Source organism: Eleginops maclovinus, chromosome 4, assembly GCF_036324505.1.
Source record: "Eleginops maclovinus isolate JMC-PN-2008 ecotype Puerto Natales chromosome 4, JC_Emac_rtc_rv5, whole genome shotgun sequence".
NCBI lineage: Eukaryota > Metazoa > Chordata > Actinopteri > Perciformes > Eleginopidae > Eleginops > Eleginops maclovinus.
In genome coordinates this window covers 28058285-28083277 of record NC_086352.1, presented here as the reverse complement: position 1 = coordinate 28083277, position 24993 = coordinate 28058285, and the positions used below count along the sequence as shown (strand labels likewise).

General features: G+C 39.6%; 1 protein-coding gene across 2 annotated transcripts in view; it reads left to right on the top strand.

Annotated features, from left to right (window-relative positions):
• map1aa (microtubule-associated protein 1Aa) overlaps positions 1-24993 on the top strand; it is a 38952-nt gene that overhangs the window by 3110 nt on the left and 10849 nt on the right. The window contains exons 1-3 of one of the 2 annotated variants that reach the window (XM_063882416.1): positions 10340-10539; positions 21520-21602; positions 24822-24962. Coding sequence is in view for 1 of the 2 variants with exons in the window: in XM_063882415.1 (XP_063738485.1) it covers positions 21520-21602; positions 24822-24962 (224 nt within the window). In the remaining variant the exon portion in view is untranslated. Of the gene's footprint in view, positions 1-10339; positions 10540-21519; positions 21603-24821; positions 24963-24993 lie in introns of those variants that run through there. The other variant, XM_063882415.1, reaches the window with a different exon arrangement.

The following is a 24993-nucleotide window of genomic DNA, read 5'->3' as shown; positions in this document are numbered from 1 at the left end:
AGTCCTCCTGTATTTCCTGAGCAGTCATACTGAAAGGTAGAATATTTCTCCTGTTGGTGAAATGAACACTGCCACTGCCAGGCCCATCTTATATCTGGCTTTAGTAAAATATTTAAACTTGTCTATATACCTTGGTATTGATCGGCAATATTCTCTTAACATGCAGAAGCAATGTCAATATTTTGTGTCCGTTTTAAAACTTGCCATCAAGGGAATATAACTAATCCCAACTGATGTAAGTGATGCAACTGATGCACACAAAAACAACACATTTTTACATCTCTTTAAACATTGATAAAATATCTGTTCTGCTCAGTGTAGTTGAATTTATTAAACATCCATATTCATCTTGACTTGCTAGAGGATTTAAATTCCTTGTCTGGTAAAGACGTTACTACGCAGCTTACAGAATAGTTTTACTACTTTTAACGATATTTGAGGGAAAACTAATGTTAAAAATGAATGTAATTTTTTCACCCGGTTGCTGTTGGCTTTCCTAAACCTGATATCTTTAACGGGAGTTACAGATTATTATAGGACATACCTGATTTTTGAATAGAAGACAGATTTATGGCCATGTTAAGTTACATACTGTACTTTACAGGGTTTCTCATGGGCTTTGTCAATGCATGTATTTGCATGACAAAGACGATAGAGATTAAAGTGCGGCTTTAACAGCGGTGTGGCATAGTGAGGGGAAAAATCTTTCCTCATGGGACATCTTTGTATCCAAGTGATTAAATCTTAAGTCAAAGAAAGACAGGAATGGACAATGAGTTAAATAGGTCAGACACATATTAGGAAAACTACACTGTGTTTTCTCTAATTTTGCATAAAAGCAAAAACCGCCAAGACTGCATTGCCATATGTAAGAAACATAATTATTATACTAAAGGAAAAAGGCGGGTTAAGCTGTTAAATCACATTACCTGCTGTTTGTTAATGTGATTTCTTCCAGTAATCAGGGTATTGCAGTGCAAATAAACGGCACAAACTGTGGTGCTTGATCACAGTCAAGCAGAACAGAAATGCTATCGATGCTATTGATTATTTTCTCATTGACTTTAAATACTGTTCACTCTGCTTCACTGCTCACACAGACTGAAATCCTTTCCAGCTACAGTTTTTGAAAGCCACTGCAGTAAAATGTGTGGATAACCACAGAGAGGGAAGCATCACATGAACATACAGAGATGTGTGCATCAGCCTAATGCAAACACAGCATCTCTCACAGGACCACCGACAGACTGCTGCAGTCACACACACACACACACACACACACACACACACACACACACACACACACACACACACACACACACACACACACACACACACACACACACACACACACACACACGGCAAAAGGATTCTATTTCATTAATTTGCAGGATTTGTCTAGACATCTGTCGATGCCACGGACAGGCGCAGAGAATTTCAGCCGATCCACATCTGAGTAATTTAATATGATGTAAGAAATAATCCATACATTGCAACGTTCCGGAAAGTTGTATTACAGCACATTATAGAATCCACTATGCACCGGTTTTATCCATTCAATTACTACATCATGGGTAGTGAGATGGGAATGACATTTGATTTGCTGGCATAAACCAAATTAAATCTTGACCTGATGATGGCGCTAGAGAAAAAGTCACAGGATCAACAGAGGTTGACTACAAGAATAGTCAACGTCATGGCCAGACTGGAAGAGGAGTCAGAGGAACACCGAAATCAGTCGGATATGATTGTCTTCAACATTCTATGGCAATAATTTGACAGTTCATATTTTCATCTGCACAAAATTGGTGGATGAATCAACATCACCTAGCTGCTAGCATCGCTAAAAGTCTAGCATGGCGAAAACTCAGGATTTGTACTTTTTACTTGACTAAATTGCTCTTTTTAACAGCCTAAAGATACTACTGAATGGACATTATTAATATCCTACTAAGAATATATATTTTGTGTTAGATGCTGATGCTGGTTCTAACCATGGATGTACAGAGTAACTGGACAGAGTGTCAGAGGCGGGAGCCCGTTTATTCCTTCAAGAGTTGCTCAGTGGCGTATGAAGCAAAAATGGAGTGACATTGGATTCCAAAAGTACCCGTATCAGCCCAAAGAGCATGAACGTCAGCGTAGTAACACCATGTCTCCACTACGAAAATGTGGTTAAATGGCTGGAGCTTTTCCTGGGGCTTGGTTCTAACAACGTTCACTCCAGATACAAATCCAGCAAGTACAATAACACTTCGACATATTTAAACGGCCTTGAAAAACAGATGCATTTTCCTTCATAAAAATCTGTGCTTTGTTATTTAACAGCAGCACAGAGACAACAAGAAAAACATATTTATGTAAAAATAAAATCAACTGAGCAGAGATAATGTGTTTTATGAGAGGTTATGAACTTTAAGGCCATAAAAAATATAATACATGAACCCACTGACAGTGAGCAGACTCAAAAGGCCATGTTGCTGGAGGCACATACTTCAAACAGGCTGACATCAAGACACAGCCTCAGCCAAAATGGCAGCAGCAAACCACTCTGTCTGGTTTTTCAAACCATGAAGACTGAAAAAACAACAATTTGTGAATCTGTAGTTTCTGACTTCCTGCCTGTGGCACTCCACACCGAGCCCATTGGTTCCCTACTTAAGATATTAAACCTCAAAAATTAGCTAGGGACTATTTTCAGCAGTGAACTAATTCACAATGGGTGCTCTAGTCAGGATTTGTAGCAGTAGGGAGTGTATGTGGGATGTAATCAGGTGGCTAATTTATGTGTTTTAACAGTTTTTGGGCAACAATGGAGCACTACTACCCGTCTGGTATCCTGTACAATGGAATCTGTATTGACATTTGCACTTGAGGGAAACATATTTATCCCTGATTTGGTTTTTTGCAACATGATAAATGTGTTTCTAATCAGTCCATAACCAGCGATATGGAATGATGTGGTCCAACAAACACAGGACTTTCACCTATGCTTTGTTGTTTGTGAAACCAAAACTCAAAATTCATTATATAACTGAAATTAAATAACAAACATTGGATATTTTACTATTTCTTAGCAAGTAGTGTGTTTCTGTTTTGTTTCAATTTACAACACTACATGCTTCAAATGCTTAAAGCTGCTGCTTTTGTTCTTTTGATGGGATTTATTGACATTAAAGAAATATAGAAAAACAGCACAGAACACACAAAAAGAAAATGGCACATCTTTAAAACATTGGACTTTTGGGGGAAATCAGCAGTTTGCACGAGGCATGTTTTACTGCTGCGTTCCATGGTCCCAGATTATTTGAGCAGGCGCTTATTCACATCAGTTGTTTGAGTGAAAATGAAGGAAGAGAATAATCCATTTTTGTGTCAGGAGGTGGGGGAGGAGGTGAATGAGAGCTTTGGAGAGGGTAATTGTGGAAATGGAGATATAAATACATCACAAGAAGCTTTTTTTCAGCCATTGTGTGGCGACAGTGACCAGTAAAAAGTCTGTGATATTTAGTTCCAACAAATAATATGTGTTATTCTTCACTGGTTTCTATTTTGCATACATGCCTGACTTCACTGATCTCCATCCCACCCAGGGGAAAGTTTTGGTACTGCTTTCTGACATGCAAAGGTCACATTGAAATTGATCAGATCCAGTCAGTCAAAAACATTCAGGAGAAGGTGAACCCACGGATTGAAGGTCAGTCCCTTTGATCTGCCCCCCCTGGTGCCTCTGAGGGATCTAGAGATTCACTCTGGATTCCTATTTACTTTTCAGGAAAACCTCTCAAAGCATCCAGCATCACATGCCTGTGCCTGGACTACTAATCAGCTGGTGGAGGAGTGCCCCGTCATCATGGCTGACAGGCGTACACACAGAGAACACAGAGAAAAACCAAATCAACCATGAAGACGGGGTGGCTTTTGTAATCAACGATGTAATCACATTAAAGAGCGGCGGCGTTAATAAACGGCTTAGGATGTGTCTGAGAATAATTGCTTTCACATTAGCAGACGTACATTTGTACGAAGATCTTGAAACAGAAGGCACACAAACACACACACACACACACACACACACACACACACACACACACACACACACACACACACACACAGGACAAACAACCATCAGAACAGTTCCACTATAAAAAATAACTCAGATCCATCATGCCACTGCGGGTGTGTTGCATAATCCATAACTAACATTTCTCTCCAGACTCGAGCCCCCTTGAAGCCCACTTGGAAGAGCTCTGGCAGCCAAAATGGCAGTGCCCTCCCTGATGGGTGGCATATGTGCAGAAGGACAGCCAGTGCCCTCGAGTCTCACAGCCTTCTTGTAGGCTTGCTCTGCCCCCGTATATAGAGCTAGTGTGTACACACACTAATCTGCCTCACACAGACACTGGGACAAGGCAAGGCGAGATAGACAGGGGGGCTGAGGAGAAGAAGCATGTGGCTGATGTTTTCTCATTGAGGCATGGGCGGAGTGTGAAGAGAACTGGGGGGTAGACAAACCCAGGAGTAATGGTTGTTGCTCAAAAAGATGTAGTGAAGAATTACAATTGAAAAGGAAGGGGTTACAACTAAAAACAATAAATGGAAAAAAAGTCGTAACACTTCTCTGCTTCATCATAGGGTCACCTAAAATATTGACCTCTTTTCTTGTCAATTATAAACCCTCCACTGCCTCTTTTAGGCTCGCCGATGAAGCTCACAGATTCCCAGAGGAGTCGTCCAGTAAGAGCATTCTCTCGTGACGGTTGCATCATGATGAAATGGATACAGTAGAGCCATAGGTTATCAGTGCATCCATCACTTTTCGTCCATTAGTGTCTTCGTCCCCAGCATCTCCACTTGCTAACAGCAGCCTGCTTCCTGATTGACTGATGAGGCTCAGGGACAGACTGGCAACATGACCGATCACGTTTCATCCCAGGAGAGGAGAAGGAGTGTGGCAGTAATGGTGTCCATGAATGCAGCTGTCGCCCACATGGTTCAATTAATAAAGACTCAGTGGACCTGCACTGCAGACTGATGGCTGGTAAACAAAACCTGGTGGCATCCTGAAGCCCACAGGGGAAATGTAGTGGGCAGTAAAGCTCAGTGGCAATAATTCAATATTATTGTTTATTTTCTTTCCCTGTAATGCTATTAAGAGATGATTACAGTCAAACAATGTTTACTGCCTTGAAGAGCAGTTTGACTATTTCTGTGAATGTCTGATGGATAATGATATTGGGAACATATCCTATTGTGATATTGATTTGAATCATCAGCCTTAGTCATTGACGGCAATTTGTTTGAAACCAACTATACTGAACACCAAGACACTCTCTTGACCACTATGTTAACATTTTTTATTCTCAATTTATTAAAATCTCAGTGTTCTAAATGTAATTTTCATATTTGTCAATCGGAATCATAAGGTCGTTAAATGAAATGGGGAAAAGGCCCAAAATATACGGTATACCTTGCAGAGGTTTCAGGCCACTAGTGGTGCTAAGGAGTAACGTTTTGATGCATTGTTGCACACGCACAAGGACACAAGTGTATGTCCACATGTATGCAGCTAACATTACACATTCCTTTCAAGGGGTTTCACGTTATTTGGATGGTAAACAGTTTGTGGCAGTAACAGTGGACAACAACATGTAGGCCGAGTTAGATTGTAAATATAATGGTTAAAAATGGAGGTTCAGATTTGTGTAAAAACATTTATTAAAAAAAGTTTTGTGGGGCCTCAGTCTTGATCATAGTAACAAGGTTTATGGAACTTTATAATTCAGCGGAGCTCTGACACTGACTTAACAAGTCTAGTAGTCTAAAGCTGAGCTGGTGAATATGTACTGCACAGCAGTGCTTTAAACTGAGAACTAACTTTAGTGTGCCAACACGCTCAATTACTGTAGCTCACCAGCAATAAAGACATCACTACACCTAAGGCTGATAGAAATGTAATGCGTTTAGCAGGAATTTGAGACAGAATTTAAAAGCAATCCACTCAATATTTTTCAGAGGGTTATCAAAGTCATTAAGACATCCTCTTGGAGCCATGAATATGGACCGAAGTGACTGACAGACGTTGCCTTCCCTAGAACAATACTGCTGGTATTGCTCAACACGATAGAAAGTTCATTTATTCTTTACAGTAGCTTATGAATAAAGGGCGTGGTGACAAACAGTACCTGAATTCCCCAAAACTGCACACCCGAAGGCTGAGTGGGTGTTCACAAAGCGTCATGGACATACTATAAGTCTGAAGCACAGACAGATATGAGTGATGGCTGCAACAAAGAATAGGCTGTCAGGGAGCAATACAGCAATATTAAAGACCTTCACTCACAGATACACACACACACACACACACACACACACACACACACACACACACACACACACACACACACACACACACACACACACACACACACACACACACACACACACACACACACACACACACACACACACACACACACACACACACACAATACCCGCTGCTGTATTCCCCTCACGTACACATAGACATGCTGGCAGGGAGGGAAAAAGGGCAGAGCAAACAATATGTACAGGGTAATGGAGGCAGATGCACCATGAGTTGGCTGTAATATAATGTTGCAGTGTCAGCAAGTGTGAAGTTGCTGTGTCTCGATACTACATTATTCATTTACAAATCAGGTAATGTTATTTTTGTGATTTCCCTACTATACTCTGTACGTTTTTCTCTTTGTTGTGGATTTCACTAACAATGCTTATCCAACTGAAATGCTGATCAGGAGTTTCTCTCATACACTGCACCTGCTTATCTTACATTGAACTGCTTCTCTATTGATTTGTGCCTGAAAGGGTCTCAAATCACAGAACCGTGTTTAGAAAAGCAATCCACACAAATCACACCAACGGAAAGGGCCTGGATTGATGTGGCTCAAATAAACTGATGTGCAATCTGTGTCAGTTTTGGTATAAGCTGTTAAAATTTAAATGGCGTAAACATTTCTAATGTTTGCTCTAGGTGCTGGTTAGGCGGACGTGTGATGATTAATAATTCAACAGCCGTTATTGATCAGTATCTTGCCTTCTCTGCAATCAGATCCGTACATCAAGTAGGAGGAATCCACTGCTCAGGAGGCCTTTCATCTTAACCTGACAATAAACACCGCCATACCGACCCACATGTACACGTGTGTGAGTGAAAGATGCGGAAAACTTTAATGTGAGCTGTATTGTGAAAGAAGAGAGTCTGTTTGTAATGTCCTTGGAGCTGAGGACAAACACATTGAGTTAGTTACCAGTTCATTAGGTACTTCTCTAGAATCTACTGCAATCAGAGCAGTGCAGTCAAGACAATCATTTAGGGTTTGAGCAACCTTTAACACAATCCTTAGGGACTGGAAAAAGTGACATAATGTCATGACATATAAGCACTTGATTTTGATGTTTTTATATTAGCAGAAAGTCATCTAAATCAGTTTGGATGAATGGGGAAATAATGAAGTGTCTGTGTGAGGCCTGTATCGTGTTTGTGATCACTACTAGCAATACGTTTCAATGGTTTTAACAAGAAGATCCTGTTTACCACCCTGCACACTCCCTGTTTCAGCTGATTGACACTTGATGACAATGAGGTGCAAAAAAAACTGTTGAAAAACGCAAAAAGAAGATTGCAAACATGAATGCAAATGATGATTCACAACTTAAAATAGTAGAAAATCTACTTTAACAGGTCTAAGGAGGACTTAAAAGTAATTCAACACCTTTGCAAGGCTATCTTTAAAGTTGAAACAAGTAGGCTAATGCTAGCAGCTCTGTAAGGCAGTAGTCAGGCACAGCGATGCTTTGACTGAAATGCTTAAAGCTAATGCTCAAACTAAAGATAAAAGATAAAGCTTATGCTCAACATTACATGTAAACAAACTGATTATCAGCATGTTTAATGTTAGCAATGTTGGCATGCTAACATATTTTCAAACTACAACTAAACACAAGGTTGAGGGGGCATAGATGTCTCTGCCCTATTTCATGACACTCCATCCAATGATTGTAGATACATTTGATGCACATCCACAAATGTAACTAAGTAAGTCAGAGGATAGCAAGACATTTTGTGGCAATCCACTCAATAATTGTTGGGATATTTACAGTATAGACGATAGCGGTGGACTGACTGACATTGACCCAAGGAGAGCCATTATCATAAAAGTGTGTGACAGTAAATACTAGTTTTTACATTGTTCTTATCTTGTTTTGGGTTATACAACCAAACGTGCTCAGAAATGTATTTTTACATCTCAGGTTTGGTAAATTATAGCTGCCACCTTTTATATAAAGTGCTACTTATGTCAAAGAGAATAGATTTGCTCAAGCACTTCACAACCTTTTCAGAAAAACATGACCTTGACCTGTGTGGCTGTGTGTGTGTGTGTGTGTGTGTGTGTGTGTGTGTGTGTGTGTGTGTGTGTGTGTGTGTGTGTGTGTGTGTGTGTGTGTGTGGCTGTGTGTTTCTTTGTGTGTGTGTGTGTGTGTGTGTGTGTGTGTGTGTGTGTGTGTGTGTGTGTGTGTGTGTGTGTGTGTGTGTGTGTGTGTGTGTGTGTGTGTGTGTGTGTGTGTGTGTGTGTGTGTGTGTGTGTGTGTGCATACATACTTCAATGTGTGTGAGAACTGAGAGTGATGTAAGGGGTGGAGGAGGGAGGAGAGGTGGGCAGGAATAAATGAGACATTCAGGGGAGAGAAAAAGAGCACGTCTGGAGAGAAGGGTGCGGCAGGCCGGGCATCAAGCTGCACGGCTAACAGCTGTCTGACATTCAGAGGAGAATGCCGGTCATCTGAAATGATGCAGCATCAGTGCTGCTTCATCAGAGTTGATATGATAGACTTGAGTTTCACTAAGAGGCTTTTAAAGGCTGTTAAAATACCATTGCAACCGCTGGCAACGCTCTTTTCAAATGGCTTTTTATAATCAGCTTTTTTCAGCAATTTTAAAGTCTATAAATGACAGTCTCCCCATGTTAAAGCTATTTCTATATCAAAGGAAATCATTTTCTGTGTGATCCCAAAAAAGTTATTTAACAGACAAAATGATAAATGTCTAGACTACACTTGACAGAGAGGGTTACAATGAACAATAAAACACTGACATCCACCTCTCTGAATTAGCATCAGTGTCTCTGTTGGTGAAATGTTGTGATTCATGGTTTATAGTGGGTCAGGTTGGAAAAGCTTAAGGTCTATTTTAGTTTGTTTCTGTCTCATCCAGCAGCTGCTGTTTGACTCACAGCTGTTTGAAAAGTCCCGTCCCGTAACAGACAACTTCCCACTCAACGAAAATATCGGGCTTTATTTGTCCCGATTTGCTAACACAGCATCCACCTCCACAGTAAACCTGAAGCGGTTGGTTCCTCTGCCCCTTGTAGTCAGAAGGCAATTGATAATTACATATTTACAGCCACATCCTATTGTGTATCTATTTATAATATCAAAATAATGGTTTTATTCCAGGCCATCCATGAGAGTTGTGAGATGCCAAGTGTTAATGTAATTGTTAATAATTTAAACTAATAATTGGAGAAATCACATTTTTGAGGGCAAATCACTCTGACTTACTAATTAGAGTAGTTTTAGACTTAGTTTTGTAAATCTGACACATTTTTAAGCAAAGAAATAGTAAATACAAATAACAGAAGGCTTCAGTCAGTAGCACAAGAAAACAAAATAATTGAGGGCAAAATTCATTCATGCACATGAGATTTTATTCGTGACATTTAATAATTCAGGCAGTGTACAAGGCCAAGTCATTCGTTGCAGCTGCCACCGTATTGCAGGTGATTATTAGTTCTTGTTTAGCATACCTGGTGATCTGATTTACATTTTGATGAGACTGCAACTAATGTTCCCTTGCAAGCGAATAATCAAATTCACACCGATATTTTAAAGCAGGTGCACTGCAGTTTAGGATTTAGGGAGGAAGGCTGTATACACTAACCTAAAATAAAGGCACAATGTAATGACATTTCAGTAAATCATACAACAAAACACAAACACATTTAAAATACTTGTTTTTTTGTTACATTTGGTGAGGGAGTGTGTGCACACTCATGATTTCCTCATGAAATCCCAGCTGCGGCCTTGTTTCAAAGATATTGATAGATTTATCCCTCAAATGTTAATTCATCATATTATCGTGACGAGAAGTTGACCTAAATAAGACGACAGCTCTTTTCTGATTTACGTGAATGCTGTTCGATCTCTTTACTACATCTGAAACGGTTGTGTACGAGGGGCTCCTGAATGCAGCACGGCTAGCACAGTGTAGGTGTGGAGCTGCAGGCCGACCCTGCTTCATCCTCATCCGCAGCAGCAGCAGCAGCAGCAGCAACACCGCCCCTCCCTCTGCTCCATCCACACCACTGAAGAACGGTAAAACGCACACTTTATTCCCGCGTTAGACAGCCTGACTTTCCGCAGACGAGGCGCTGGATGTGCGTTTCTTTTCGACCGGAGGTTGATGTTAGAGGAGACGGAGATAGAGTGGAGAGTATTCTGGTGAGGCTGCTTGTTTTATAACACCGCATCGCTAATCCTGAGCGCAATGCACTGGTAGAGGAATGCATGCATTTTTTATATTGACATTAACTGTATTTGAGGAACCGTATTAGGATTGGTGTTTGCAGTGGTCGTGGATTAACTAGCCTTCATGTGATGCGAGTTATATTATGATGAGCATTTTCACTGCTGTGTACATGTCCTGTCACTATCAAAAGACGAAGAGCTTCATTTATTTAATTTCTTCATAAAATGTTACAATAGTAGCCTATACAGACATGCTGTGGTGCATTTAAGTCACACTCAGTACTCTGGGATACTGTTGAGGCAATGGCCAGGAATTTAGGAGGTCATGAGATATGATTGCTCCAAGCACAATCGCACATGATATAGCCACCACAAAAGACTGCAGGCGATACCCTCTTCCTTATCCAAATCTCTAAATACATTTTATGTAAATGTTATCGTTTTGTATAATGATTTAAATTAAGGGTTAAAGAGTTTTCACAACGCCATGAATGTAATTCTACAAATCCCGTTTTTTTAGTCCCTAATCTTAAATTATCGCGTCAATATGTGCAATTGTAGGAAGAATGTCAATTCCTCTTTAGGTTGTTAAATCCGTAAAACCCGCAAATAAAAGAAGCCATGTCACTTAAAGCCACAGCTCTTTCTGGCATTGCTTAATTATCTTCTTATCGTAAAGGATGATAATGCAGGATACAGTTTGGAGCTAAAGTAGGCCTTTAGCCTCTTTGACTCCTGCCCACGCTTTAACCCACAGTTTGTGTTCAGTTGTCAGCGCACTAGATGCCCCCAATTCAGTCAAGTAAATTGGAGTGACCTGATTTTAAAGATGGGGGAAAAAAGCATCTTCTGACCTGAAGGCAACAGCTGAGCCTCACTGACTGTGAGGCTGAGTCTGTGGTCTGCCGCAGCAGCTGGTCGGTTCATCTGCAACCTGTGTGGGATGTACTGGATTAGACTTCACTCTCTGAATAACCCTAAATTTATGCAACAGGCTAGACAAAAAAAAAAGTCTAAAAATAGAAAAGCACACAGACTACTTGCAGATGTTTTCATCTGGTAGCCAAAGGCAGATTATTTCTTTGGTGTTTTATGTACAAAATGGACATGTAAGGTTTCTCTGAGATGGCTAGTACAGATAGACATTTATATTATTGTTGATTCACGAGTGGTCAACTTATTTATATTATTTAAATGCAATAAATTTGAACTGTTGCTGCAACTAATCATTTTTAAAAATCTATCTTCTGGATCGATCAATAGGTCCATAAGATGTCATTAAATAGTGAAAAATGCCTAGCCCAGTAATAAGGTATTTAGACATCTTATTGATTAATCAACTAGTCGTTTGAAAAAAGAATAAAAGAAACATTTACTAATCCCTTAAATCACATTTAAGACAACTTTAGTTGTTATGGTTGTAAACAGACTTTGGTCGGGCCTTTACGGGGAAAATCAAATAGCACAATATATCTGATCAAATACCTAAAAAATTATTACATAATTGTACATTAGAATGTTAGGCTGTTTGTACTCACATTGAGATTTTAAATTAAATAAAGTGTGCAAATAATAGAACATCTAGAGCAGTCTTGTAAATGAAACAAATGACATTACTCTACTGTAAAGCAGCCTGTAAAAACAGGAAAAGATGACAATCATTTTATATTGCAATATCCAAAATCCAAGAAGGTATTATAACATGCTATAATATAAACTAGATATTTTCCCAAGTTCTTCAAATATCTTTGAGTTTTGGACTTTAAAGACAAGAGAAACATTTTTTAGACTAGGGTTCCCCTACAAATTACATTATTATTGAGGAATTAAAATACCTTTTTTCATTACATTTTATATAAATATCAGAAACTAGTGAAAAGTGGCTTTAATCTTCAGACCAACGACCCAAAACCCACCTTTAGATAACCACTGCATAATATGTGCTCACATTAGAGAAACTGGAATAGAATGGTCCAAAATCGTTGCCTGTTGATTGGCTGATTGTCCTCATACTTCTATTGGTTGGGAAAAAACAAATCATTGGAAGATGTCACCTTAGGGTCGAACATTTTTCAAAATATTACAACGTGACATTTTATCAATGTAACAATTAGTTTGCAAATAAAAACATGTCAATATTGGTTACCTGCACCCCTACTCCCGTTGTAACTACATCACCCAATTAACCCAATCGGTGGTTTATCCTCACTACTGTAAGCGGTCTTTGAATGTCCTTGAGCCGGCGTCCTCTCTCAGTGACTGAACATGTGGACACGCAGGCTGAGCAGAGCAGCTCGGGTCATCTGTAACAGTGCTTCTGAAGGACTGTGTTCCATACTGTCTAACTGAATGCACTCAGATTGGATTCTTGTATTATTAGATTCTCCTTTAGAAACTCCCCTCCTACCTCCCGCCATACACACCACCCTGTAGTGTGCTCTGTGAACTCCCATGATGCCTCGGGTGGGTAAGGCAGAGTGCTGAGCTCAGCGGGATAAGGAAGGGTGGAGCGTGGAGGAGATGGATGCCCAACAACAAGGATAGGTTTGTGCTGGTACAGTAGAAGAGTGGTCCCTGACTGAGTGAGGTTATATTCTCCCCATCGCTGGGATAAAATCAGAAAAGGGCTGCTAATACTTAAGAAGAGATTCATAACACTGATTTACTGGATGTCAAATCCTCTTTTTCTGTCATTGCAGAGCTAACCCTAACCTTAACCCAAAATAGTCTTTATATAACTTTAACATCCAACTACACAAGGACATCTGTGTAATCTTCACACTTACGGGTGTTTAGTACCCCTTGTACTAAATGGGTCAGTACTATTTAAATAAATTGTTCTTCCTTGTGTGAAACAGTGCCTGAATATTCTGTGTTAAACATGCGAAAAAACTTGATTTTATTATGCATTCCAATGCGGACATGGACAAATTGGAAATACAGTTTGAAAATATAAAGAGACCTACATAAAAAAAAACCCTGGCCTTACTATTTACTTCTAATTCATGGATGGTGTCTAACATATTTATGTTATATATTTCACAAAGATTTAATTGTGATTCAGGACTGCACAAAATGATAGCATACAAAAGTAGATTTAGGAAAAAAGGTTTTAAATTATACTTAATTTCTTGTAGCAAATGTTGCATTAATTGATGAAAAAGTGATCATGTGCAGTAATAAAGAAAATAGGATGTTATATTTAGAGATGCATCGAGAATTGTTATCGAATCATGTCCTTGCAGTGAAGACTCACACCGCTGTTACATATAGCACGGCAACTAACAGTGAATATGTGCAAAGATCTTTAATATTCAGTGTTAGTGGTGCTAATTGATTTTTGCTAATAATATCAGTTTCTTTGTTACCGGAGGCAATGTTTTATTTGCAGCAATTGATAGTGGAAGAAGAGAAATTTTCAAATGTGGTAGCATAAGGTGTCTCACTGGCCTGGATGTTTTTTACAACAGCAGATTTGGGGGGGAAAGTAGCTTTCACAGAGACCAGCTCTGGGTTGTGCTTGCTGTGAGCTGTAATTACAGTCTGATATGTATCTGTTCACACTGGAGCTGTATCCCACCTCCCACAGTTTTTAATGGATCACCTTCAAACTGTCCTGAGTGCACCCTTCTAACAAAGCGCAGCATGAAAGCTCATTTAATCAGACATGTTTGTGTTTGAGTAGTTCTCTTGTAAATGGTCCTTCAGTATTGTGAATCCAGCATGAGAGCAAGGGCCCTGATAGTGATATTATCAAAACAAAGACACATAGGTTAAACTTTGGATAAAATTAGTTCAATTCAGTCGAACAATTTTAAAGGATCACACAGGGTAGTTTGCAACATTTAATAGCACAAACGCCTTGAACGCTAATGGACATTACATGAATTTGACATAGGTAGTGTGTGATTATTGAGTCACCACAATATAATATTGCTTAATTTATCCAAATCAATTCAAAATCCAAAAGTAAGTTAGCCAATAAATCATACAGCACCAACTGGAAAAAACTAAGCTCAGTGATTGGATTTGACTTACTGCAGATAAGTGTATTTAAGAATACTCACCATAGGAACACATATAATCACCAAAAGTTATGGGCTTCATGCTACATCTTCTATTCCTAGAAAAAGCTTGTTAGCTTGTTCATGTTTTTGTTTTTCCAAGTCATTTAGCAAACAGAAACACAGAAATGTGGAAAAAGACTAAAAAGAACAGTTTCACACTTTGAGTAGCTGACAAAAACACAACACATTCTGTCAGTTGTCTGATTACAGGACCTGAAACATTAAAGAAATTAATATAGCTGCTGTCGACTGAGCTGAGAGGACAAAACGCATTAGGTTTGCGCTGCCATACGAACATTAATTCGCAGAGAAGCTTTAATTTATTTTAAAGTCGCTTATACATTGCGAGGATGATTCAACTAGGAGAGGTCCATGTCTTATGTCAGAAATATCTATTTCTTGATTTAACTTAGCCCACATTTCTACACTGATAAATATATTGAAATACTCTGACTGGATTACATCAGCAGCAATTCTGTTTGTCTAAAGAATACCAATCAACACTTAGACCAGTTTTGATATCTTTCCAGGAGTAAGTGTGAAACAGCGTGGAAATAATGATGTACATAAGATCTTTAGCAACATTACAACTAAGCAACATCTTCCTATATCTACTGTAGGGCTATGTCCATATACATTAGATGTGGTACAGTTAGTATGTCTTTACTGTATGATTCAGTTGGTTTCACAAGCTCTTATTCAGCCTTTATGGTAATTTCCCTCAAGACCCCTTGAGCTGCATCAGTGTTAATACATCTGACAGTGAAAGCAGCAGGTACAAATCACCTGCATGTCACAGTTATGTTCCTCTAAGGAAATGTACACTGCCTTGTTTTATCCATAACTCGGTTACTGTTCCTCGGAGTCATCATTCTTTTGTTATGTTTCATTTCACAGTAGCTTCAGCGCACTAAGCTAGTTTCTGTCTTCTGTGTACAGTCTGATGTGTGACTATTGGATAGTTTGCCTTTATACAAAACATATATCTTTCTAATACCTTAATACTTGCTAAACAAATACCTTTATAGGTAATACTTATGCTTGCTAACATGCTAAAGTCAGATGGTAAACATGACACCTGCTCAGAGTGTTAGCATTGCCATTATCAGCGTATTAGCATGCAGACCACTACATTAATGAATTACTAAAGCACGAAAAATGTTTGTCGACATGTTCATGATATCATCTTATCTTTTGAGTGGACTATAGAGCTACTTCTTCCTCCACCAATTTTCCATAAGCTAACATTGATATTTAAGTGTAGAATGCTTATCGGATAGTTAGCATGCGTATCTAACTAATAATCCACAGAACTATACGTCGGTAGCATGGCTAGTACAAATTAAGTATTTATAAACAGTAGTATATAAGTATCTATACTAAAAAAGGGATCAACCTTCATTTATAATAATTACTCATTATTAATAATTACAGTACGGCCAAAGACTGGCAATCAACTAGCTCATTATATTCACATTCCCTGCTTTGACTAATAAGCTTCTTGATAAGTCTCACCAGTCATAAGGAGGCCATCTTACTGCTATTTGATAAAGGGAAAAATATCATTGACCATGCTGCCCCTCTATACAACCTAACTTATAATTAACAAAAGCTGCTGCCAGCTGGAAACCGGACAAGCACAGCTCATTATTAGTTTGTTCTTGTGAGCTTCTGAGGACAAAACATGTTTTAATAGCGCAACTCAATTTGACTACAACAGGTGGGCTTTTGAAAACCTCCCTTACTTTTTATGTAAGGTTAAAAGAGTGGGTTGTGTGGTCTAAAGGTTATTTATTTGAGATATCTTACAGTACATTGTTAAATGGAGGTAAATGAAGTGTCCTCGCTGAAGAATATGGCTGAATGTGCTTCTTCTGTCTGACATACTTTATATAATATGCAGTGGAAATGCTGAACCACCACAGGACATATTTTCCCGTCGTATTTTTAACCCCTGTGTGTAAACAATAACAGAATGTGTAGTCATACAGAGTGACATATATGGGACATGGTCTACTTTACCCCACAAACAACCACAAATGCACAGCCGACATCTCTCTCGACCTCAGGTGGCATACCAGCATAAAGCTGTGCCAGTGATTGGGCAGAGAATGTGTCACAGCCGGCTGCACACCACTTCCCATCATGCACCAGAGGCACGAGTGTGTGGGCTTACTGTGCTTTTCATTTATTCCTTAATGCTATTAAACACCCACTCACTGTCAGACATCTCACTTTGATTTCCAGAGAGGGAGGCTTTTCTTCAGCACCATCTTACTTTGTAAAGCTTGGTGATAGGAAACAAAAGACATTTACTACATTTTGTGCAGTCATAAAGTAATATAAGACACTGCAAGTCTCAAAGGTTTCCAAATCAACCACAAGATCAATTTAGTAGCTCTTCTGTGGCTCTTCATCATGTCAATTCTTCTTAGGATGGCTTTGTCCAATTTGGGTTCTAGATAAAAAAAACAAAACTTTCATTTCCAATATGTCCTACACAGTAGTTGGAAGATTTCTTGTCCAGTTAGCCTTTATAAGTTGAGACAAGATATCTGTTCCTTATGATAGAATACACAATATTTTTCATGAGGATAAATTGAAAATTGTACATTAAACAACTACCTTTAAAACGGTGAAGAATCCAAATGTTGAAATCAAAAGAAATGATTGGAAAGTCACTGAATATTTAGTAAATATTAGATATTTTCTAATACGTATGAGAGAATTAACCATAATAGAGATAAAGAAGTCATTATCCTCTTTGAGAAAGGATTTTATTTCCTTAGAAATCCTTCAAGGTTTTCATCTCAATTGAGACTTTAATGGATTTAAGTCGTATTAACCTCTGAGCTTGCATGTCAGATGACAAAGTATAAACAATATTCCGCTGATGAAGAAGAACCATGGTGTGTCAATGAATGGGCTTTAATAAGATAAAGTAATGTTTGAGTGTAGATGAGGTGAAAAAGGGGGCATCCAATTCCTCCTGTGCACATGGCCCATGATTCCTTGCTGCTGCCCTGTGTTGTGACAACACACTGCCACTTCAGCCATCTGATATAAACGCTGTGCATGTCTGAGAAGCCTATTTACTGCCTCGCTCTGCTCATTCCTATTTCAAGCTGTCCAAGGACAATCTCATGTAAAGCCACTCATGTGCCCACACATCATTCAGACTGTTATCATGGAAACAAATGTAGTCTGGGCTTCTGTGGCTCCTGCTTCATCTGGCTGAATACAACAGGCTAATAATGGAAGATTAACTGGAGGAGGATGTATACGAGTAAAACTGTGACACTGTCAGCCCTGTTGGCTCCAAGGGATAAAGTGACTCAAGCACAGCAGACATGAGATTATAGTGGTACATAAGACCAGTACTGTTCCTTTCTTAACAACTGGGAAATGACTGGTCAGTGTTGCCTATGGATGATAGGAAGTGAAAAGATTGTACTCAACAGCTCCAGGCTTACAGCTGTATAGATGCCAGCTAACATACTGGACTGTAGCTCTATAGAATCTCTTTGAAAAGCAAAACACAAACTCTAAAGCCACTTCCTAGCTTTTTCCAGGGATTTTAAGTGTGCCACATAGCTTTCATCAGCTGAATTATGCTTATACTTTGTCATGTGTATGCATCTGCCATGTTTTATTTTAAAGTTCCTTTTTACAATGTAGTAGGTGTAGTATCTGCCGTTGGACACATTAAAATGGCCACGATAACCACTGATAACAGTGGAAATGGGTGTGTACCAATAGCTTACATATCCTTACTGGTTTGACACAAGTACTGTTTTTCCCATTCATGACAGATACTTGATAAAATTATTTTAACTTGATTTATTTGATGAGTCATGGTGAACAGTGAGTCAAACCGAAAAGAGGTTAATACCTGCTTTCCTTTCTGAGATGGGAAGGTCGTCATGTCTCCTTTCCAGCAGCCCTTTGTCTTTCAGGTATCTTCTCTCTGGTGTCAGTGCTCCAGTTAATTTGATGTCATAATGGTTATCACTAAAAGAGATAAGACAACAATAAATACGGTTAATGTGAAATTCCTCCCTGAGGGCACTCAGCCCTCTCGAAATAAGGCTGTCAGATGTAGCCCTGCTTTATAAAAGGATTAGGATTAAGACCACATGCACATTTTTGGGGGGTATCTGACCAAAAGTGACATTTCTTTTGAATTCTGAGAATAAAATCAGTTCGGGACAAAAAAAACCCACATATGGCCCTAATACTCTTCAATCAATCTAGATGATGCACCCTCAGAATTGGGGTGTTGAGAGACTTGGCAACTATTTAATAAACACAGTTATTGCTCCCTTTAATGTTGCCAGTAATATTCATGAAATACAGCCACATTGTTTGCTGACTGGGATTGAATGCAGCTGTTTCAGCAATTATAGAGAGCCAATCAGCTGGCACTTGAGAGTATACCTGGTAATTGTAGTAAGGACATACAAAAATCACGAATGTATGGGGGATATGTGGAGTGTGAATTTTAAATAATTAACATAGTTCATATAAATGCTGGTCACTTACATTCACATCAATAAAGCATAGTCCAAAATCCCATACCAATGAGCAACCAGTTATATTAACACATTAGGAAGAATATAACAAACCTGAATTTCAATATTGGCCTTGTTTCAGCAGGCACAAGTTAACCTTTAAATGGGCATTCAGATTTAAATGTTCTGGAAAATGGAATGCTATTTTGTACATTTTACCCACATCACACTGTTATTACCCCCTTATAAGACCTTGATTACACCCATATAACTCTGTTATTACACCGACATGAAAGACTGTTATTAGAACCATATTACATCTATTTAACACCATATTGCACAGCAAATACATTGTTTTAACATCCATTTTACACATGGACACCACCTGTGAAATGACAGTATCCCTCAGGTTACAGGAACCATTTAAGGGTTAATACATTCAGAGTACAATATTCATGCTGGATAGAATAACTGCCTCTTCTCTGGTGTTGTTATTTTCACATTCAAACAATTTCCTGGGTTCAAGTTTAAAGGAAACCACCCGCAACAACAACAACATGTCCGACTCTGCTTGTTTGATCAGCAGCTGAACAAACTCAGATTATGAAAAATATTTTGATGAGAATGTGACGGTAAAACAACAGCATCCATAAACTGGGCCCCAGTGAGTTTACCCAGTAAACATGCTGCCGATCTAGCGTTGGCTCATAATTCAGATTTGTTCCGCAGGATGCTTGTTAAACTGCTACATTGCAAAGTGACATTGCTCCCAGGGTCTCATGTACCTGCGACTTGTTTATGAATGTAAGCTTCCCTGACCTAACACATAACCCCAGAACAAAAAAGGGATGTCATTTCCTCTCCCAAGTGCTGAATTCATTTTTCCAACCCTCATCGCCCTTGCCTCCTCTTCCAGCAGGGGAAAGAGACACAAACACCATGTGACAGCTCCTTCACATTTTTGAGGCAGAGGAAGAGAACATCATTCATGCTAAAAATAGATCCCCTGATGAAGCGCCTGCATGCTTATAATGCTGCTGCTGCTGCTACGCTTTAGCCCTCGCCTTCACCTCTCATACTATGTGATGCTACGTGCATACTCTAATGCAGTACGAGCCTCCCCTCCCTCTCTCAGAAATGCTGCAATGCGTCTCCCTCAGCCAGGACTGGGTCAGTGTAACTCGGATAGCAGCAATAGCCAGAGAAGCATCCCCATAGCAACAGCCAATGAGGATTATGGCTGAGGGATTTATTTTTTTGCGTTATTGTTGCGATTGTGTATGAAAAGAGCTTCAGGATTAAACTTGTCTTGGGGGCTTTAGGTAGGGTCAGTGGAGAAAGGAGATGGCAAGTGAGCAAAAGAGGAGACGGGGCGGGGTTGAGGATGCCTCTGCAGTGTGACAGATGCTGGAAGACAGGGTGTTGTATTGTCATTACATGACACTGGCCATAAGATGTTTTTATCATGGAAATCATTATGTTTCCTTCTAATTTGAGCTTTCAATGAGCAGAGTCAGACATCCTTAGACCAACATTTTGTAGAATTCCTAACAACAGCAATCCGTTATCATTGGGCCATTTTCCCGATTGTGAGTCAGACTTACGCCTGACGAAGATTTCAAATGTTTTATTATTATTTACTCCTGTATTTGACATTACGCTCTGAAAGACCCAGTGTTGATTATAAAGGGGTACTTATTGGCAGAAATATAATATGATCTTCCTTATTATGTTTATTTTAGTGTATAATCAACTTAAACTGAGCATGGGTGTGTTTTTGTTAACATATAATGAGCCCTTCATATCTACATAGGAAGTGGCTCTTCTTTCATGGAGTCTGCAATGTTGCATCGCAATAATAATACTACAGAAGCCCAAAATGGACACATTAAACTCTAGCTCTAGAGAAAGTAGAGAAGTTCGAGAAGAAGCAGCGGGTGGGTGGAAGGGTATTCAGTTTGTTTGCATTCTTCTTTACCGAGGCCACTAAATCCTACACACTGCCAATGAACTTTTTTGTTGGAACATATAAATGATAAGATCAATACCACTCTTATGTTTATACTTGAAATATGAACTAGAACCAGCTAGCATAAGCTACTGTAGTTAAGCTTAGCATAAAACAGAAGGTAAAAATAAAATCGAGCTACAACTTTGATGCATAGTGGTTTTACATGCCTGAATTCTTTCCTGGCTCACCCACAGCTTTAGTTTCATTTTCAATGTAAAGACATGAGAATGGTTTTTGATCAAACTATCATCAAGAAAAAGAAACATCATTAGTAAAATATTGAACTATTCCCTATGTTTACTGATCAATCATTATTTGGCCTTGGTGTAGTCTTCATTTTATTTTTTTACTGTGTTTACTGCAGGCCAGCGGATTCTTCAGTATCAGAGTGACGTCCTCGAGACAGTAGTGCTGGTGAACCCATCAGAGGAGACCGCTGCCTCAGAGGTAAGGCACACCTGGACAACATAGACAACGCACAGCATGGTGTTGATGACCAGATGCTCTAAATCTAAAAGGTCTGGATTGAACTAGGTTTCAATCACCAAGAAAGTAGCAGCTCCTGCTGTTCACAACTCAGCTCACATGGGAGGTCCATGTCTCTCCTGCTTGTGATCAACAGAAAAACACACAGTGTGAGACACACACACACTTCTTTGTGTTATAAATAAACCCACTCAGATGTCTCAGATCTGACTGTCATGTGTGAAAAAGAGTCAAATGTTAGCATAGCATTTCACTGCTGGTGAAGAAAAAAAACCTTGTTGTTTTCATCAATATTTGTGTAGTATGATAGAGGTAAAGGTTGAAGCTACATTATTTAAACAATTTATCTGTTATTCACCCGATGCTTATCCTTAGCAAGAACGCCTGTTTGCTTGCAATTATAATGCACTTTGCACTGTATTTACCTTCTGCATTTCAGCTTTATTTTTTTGTGTCAGGAACTTCAGCTTCTCAATGAAAAAACAAAATAACCGCCTTTTTCTAGCTAAAATTAAAAGAAACATCCCCTTCATCAACACTCTATATTGGGTGTCTAAAGGTAGTAATTAAAACTAAAACGTCTTGGGAGCAATACTTTAGACGGTTTGATTTAAATGTGTTTTTTGTTGTGTTGAATTAAATACTTTGATTCGAGTTCTTTAATTTTAGCTTTCCATTCATTATTCATAAGTGTTTTATCAGTCACTTGCTTGATGTTGCATGGATGGCATCAAACTGTCAAACTCAATGGTACTAAAATGACATTTGGGCTGGATGTTGGTGTCTTAAAGAAGGTTTAATTATTAAAAAGTAGGGCTGTCAAACGATTAAAAATTTCTTGAATTAATTTCGATTAATCACAATCCTAAATATGACTGAAAAATTCAGTTTCTGTGTACTGTTCTCAGAACAGAAAGATAATGACAAGAGGAGGATATTACATTTGTTGTTAAATTCTAAACAATTTTGGCAACTTAGTCATTGCTCTTTTTCTTTAGCAAATACAGGATAGGTGAATGGAACGTTTTTCTTTTTGAACAAACAACACTTTCACACAATTACATGTGGCCCTTATACCTTTTGTTTATTCATCTTTTAGCCAGTTGCTAAGGCAAACTAACTGGTTAACATTTTCTGAATGTAAAGCGGACCGTTTCTTCTGAACAATATGGCTTGCGACTGAGAAGAGTCGTTCGCACGTAACTGTTGATGCAGGAGTCACTAGATATTTGCGGGCAAGCAGGGCCAGCTTGTCATGTGCTCCTGAATGAGCAGCCCACCACTGCATGGGGCAGTTCTCCATACTTATGCTTGGCTTTGCTCTGTACCTGTGCATGTCTCTGTCAGGTTGCACCTCTTCATCAGACTCTGAATCTGAGCCCATCTGTAGAAGGTGAATTTTCTTCCTGGGTGGTCCATCTTGAGAAGATAGCAGAGACCGTCTGGGTGATTGTTCATAAAGCATGCCTCCAAGTGAGGTCCACACCTCTTCCCTTTCACTCTTGGGCAGACTCTTCAAGTCTGGATACAGCGTTGTGAAAGCTTGAGCCATGCATTGTTAGTATTTTCTTGGCGGGAGGCCAGGTTTTCCATGAACGTTGTCTTAGGTCTCACCACATATGCAGGGTCTTCTTCAGAGACCTTCATCACTTGACAAGTGGCAGAGGGCAGGCAGTACTACTGAGCAGGAGATATAGGCCTCTCCACCCAGAATCTCAGTTACATTACAAACCTGCAGTAGAATAGCACGCGCGCGCACACGCACACGCACGCACGCACACACACACACACACACACACAGTTATTTGAACACCAGTTAGTATGCTGGCAAATCAGTTAAACATTTAATTTGAGCTTGATCAGTTCAATTAAATTTTTCAATTTTCACATTATATGTGCATTCCTTGCCTGCAGGGCTCTAGAAGAGTGCTCAGTCTCTGCAGTTTGTCCCATTCTGGTGGCGTCAGCATGACCAGTTTGTGGTGTTGTTGGTGCAGGGTTGCTTTTATTGCTGCTTGATTTGCGGTTCAGTCGCTTGATCATTTCCAGCGTGGAATTCCATCGCGTTGGCACGTCTTGGATCAGTGGCTCCTGCCGCTGTCCCAGGGCCGCTTTTTGTGCTTGAAGCTCCATGGTGTTTGCTGCGCTGTCAATTTTGCGACACTTGGCCAACACATTCGCAAATCCACTATCAGAGAGGCTCACGTTGATGCTTCTCTGTAGCATGTGAACGATGCAGGGCATGTGCTCATATGGCAGCAGTTTAGCTGCATCTGTCATATTGCGTGCACTGTCCGTCCCTATAGTTGTGATTTTTCCTTCAATTTTCCACTTGTGTGCCACGGTTTGAAACTGTTGAGCACATATCTCTGCAAAGTATCGCTCTTCTGTTTTCATTACGGTTAAAGCAAACAACTTCAGTTTCCAGGTTTTAGTGATGTGATGCGCTGTCACACCCAGATAATTGTTGTTACTCACGGAGGTCAGTGGTCTCCTGTCAAAGCAACATATTCCGCTGAAGTCAAAGCCTCTTCCTTCGTTTTCTTTTGAGCGTCATGTAGTTCGTTGATTTTAGTCATCACTGTACCTCTCGATGGTGGCTTGTAGAATGCGTCTAAAGTTGCCACTTTCAAAACTTCTGCGAGGCCCGTGTCCTCGACAATACTAATCGATCTACAGTCCTTGGCTATCCATATGGCAATTGTGTCTGTCAGCTTCTCAGACGTAGACTTACTTAATGCCCTGCGTTCGGTGAGGGTGGTCTGACGCATGCCAGGCGTAACACCTGAAGTTGAAGCCCCAACAAATGAATGCTTGGCGTTAAGATGATACTTAAGGCTCGAGGTGCATCGGTGAAACGCAAAAGTCCTTGCTTGTGAGCAAACCACAACATGTGTGTTTACTGTTCCATCTTTTGTTTTTTTTGAATACTCAAACTGTCCATCAAGAGGGCCAACGGGTTCCTCGGACTCCTCCATCTTGCTCGCGTCAGCCATGCCGTTTACGCGACGAGGAATGATGCGGCAAGGGTTGAATTGTGGGTAAATCAGGGCGGGAATGCGTTCAAAAAAAATTATCGCTGTTAATTCCAAAAATTAATCATCTCGCATTAACGCGTTAATTTTGACAGCCCTAAGCATTCATGTTGATTGTGAGTTGGTTATTCTGTACTTTACCCAGATTCGATCACTGATCACTGACTTTGCTGGGAATAAGTTGCTGATACTGAGCGGCCAGAGCTCTGAGCAGGGAGGTGACATCCTACTGCAAAGTGGAGCCTTCACCTGGCAGAACTTCTCTGACATAATCTCTAACCCCCAAGTAAGACCAGTGTACTTTTTTCTCCGAATCC